This window comes from Gekko japonicus, unplaced genomic scaffold, assembly GCF_001447785.1.
Source record: "Gekko japonicus isolate JY-2015 unplaced genomic scaffold, Gekko_japonicus_V1.1 scaffold1578, whole genome shotgun sequence".
Lineage (NCBI taxonomy): Eukaryota > Metazoa > Chordata > Lepidosauria > Squamata > Gekkonidae > Gekko > Gekko japonicus.
The window spans coordinates 155,615-157,822 of NW_015162530.1; the positions used below are offsets into that span (position 1 = coordinate 155,615).

The 2,208-nt window shown below is 44.9% G+C and overlaps 1 protein-coding gene across 1 annotated transcript in view; it reads right to left on the minus strand.

The window, feature by feature from the left end:
* Window positions 1–1,884: 1,884 nt before the first annotated feature.
* Window positions 1,885–2,208, minus strand: part of LOC107106181 (zinc finger protein 91-like) — a 17,448-nt gene continuing 17,124 nt past the window's right edge. The window contains exon 3 of the mRNA XM_015406291.1: window positions 1,885–2,174. Within this exon, the coding sequence (XP_015261777.1) occupies window positions 1,885–2,174 (290 nt within the window). The remainder of the gene's footprint in view (window positions 2,175–2,208) is intronic.

Genomic DNA, 2,208 nt, shown 5'->3' on the forward strand with positions numbered 1-2,208 from the left:
GCTGTAGCAATCTTGATATGCTGTTCGGGGGGGTCTCTGTAAGCTGAGACATACTTTCGATTTATGGACATTCATTACAAATAAAAGCTGTTCCCCGATGTACATTGTTCCAAACATGCAGGATTTTAAAAGCAAAAGCCTTAAATGAGGGTAAAATTTGGTAAAACTTGCTAAGGCCGACTTCAGAAAGCTTATCCTGCAGTAAAGCATCAAGGTGCTCCCCCTGATCCTACCAATGAGAGGATGACACAAATCACAACTTGTGCGCTTCAGGTCTTCTACAGACCCACCCAATTTAGCCCCCTTAAACTAAAATTAGCGGCTAAAGGGGTATTAGCTCTGTAAAACATCCAAAATATCCTAACTCTTCTTACATATTAATAGTGGCTGTAATATTTATTAATAGTGGCTATAGTAAATTTCAATGAAGCGGATTGGGAAAAACCCTAATCCTTTTTATGCATGGGGTGGGAAATATGGGGCATCCACTTATTTTAAAGAGCTATGGCCCTTCCTTAGCTGAGGTTGTTTTTCCCCCCCTCCTTCCGACAGATAAAGAAACCCTTAATGATGGGCTGGCAATGGCTTGGAAGGGAGGACGTTATTTACCATTTCATGTCTGGGATGTTATTTACCATTTCAGCTGCCTATTTCCACACACTAAGCCTCTATCAGAGGAGCAAAATACACACACACCCTTTAGGCCTGCTGGCCACTCTAACGCCGACACTTTTCCAAACTAAAGTAGTTAGACAAAAAAAATATCAATTTTCTCACTCTGCTCAAAGAACACACAATCTCAATGGAGGAATTCAAGGGGGGTCATGAGGAGTCAGAGGTGGGGAGTAAGTCTTGGCTCATGGCTTAGTCCTGGTTGTTTCTGGTTCACAGAGACTGAGGGGGGGAGGTTTCACGGTCTGGGGGAATCTTACTTCTCCCTCCTGATCCTCTCTGGGAGAATCTGGGGGTGAGTGGGGAAGACAGTTGGGACTGGGAAATTCGGCCCCCACAATGTTCACACTGCAACTCCAACAATATCTGCCCATTTCTACAATATTGTATTTATACGGCAGTCCAACCCCTTTGAACTTGCTGGGTAGTTGAGTTGGGGGACATGAGCATTCCCTTTCATCCCAAATTAATCCTACTGCCAGAACTCTGTGGGCTGTAAAGCGGCGAGATCCCCAAAAGCTCACAGCAGGCTGGACTGAGGAGGGTATAGGGTTGGGGGATGCCTCTCTAGAACTCGTTTTCAGACCCACCCACCCCTCCGTTTGTAAATTAGGGAAGCTGGCTGTTCAAATGCTCTCTTATGCCAGTAAAAAACAGGCTGTAGGTATCTCCCATCGTCAGTTTGCATATTTCTGCACAAAATTGGGAAAACAGAAATGTTTTTGCCAGTTTTCCAAGTGTCAGAAAGAGTTAGCTTGGCAGATATTCTAAAGTAATGAGTTTCAAAGAGGAGGGCAATCATTCATACTTCACTACTTTCTGAACCTCCAGTATCTGGGCATTAGAAGAAGAGCCTCATCTGAACCAACTATAGGAATCTTTGCAGGGATTTTCTGAAGCACAGGAAGGTAGGACCTCTGTCTGAAGCTCAGTGAGCATTTATGAGGTTCCTCCCCTGTGTGGACTCATCAGTGCTTCAGGAGATGTGAGCTGGTCCTAAAATTCCTTCCACCCTGAGACCACATTCTGGTTTTCTTCCCTGTGAGACCTAGTTCAGTCTTCAATCATGCCTAAAGCGCTGTCCACAGTACAAGAATTCTTAGATGCTGTTGAATCTTTCTCCACGCCGAGGACAGTTAAAAGGCTTCTCTCCTTTGTGAGTTCCTAGGGGCCCTTCAAGAGTTCCACTATAACTGAATCTTTTCTGTACTCTCAGCATTGAAAAGGTTTCTCCCCTGTGTGGGTTCTTTGATGGTGTTGAAGAGTGCCACGCTCACTGAATCTCTTTCCACACTGTGAACATTCAAAAGGTTTTTCCCCTGTGTGGGTTCTTTGATGCTGTTGAAGAGTGCCACTCTCACTGAATCTCTTTCCACACTCTGAGCATTCAAAAGGTTTCTCCCCCATGTAGGTTCTTCGGTGCAGCTGAAGATGGCCACTCTGACTGAATCTCTTTCCACACTCTGAGCATTCAAAAGGTTTCTCCCCTGTGTGGGTTCTTTCATGCCGTTGAAGATGGGCACTATGACTGAATCT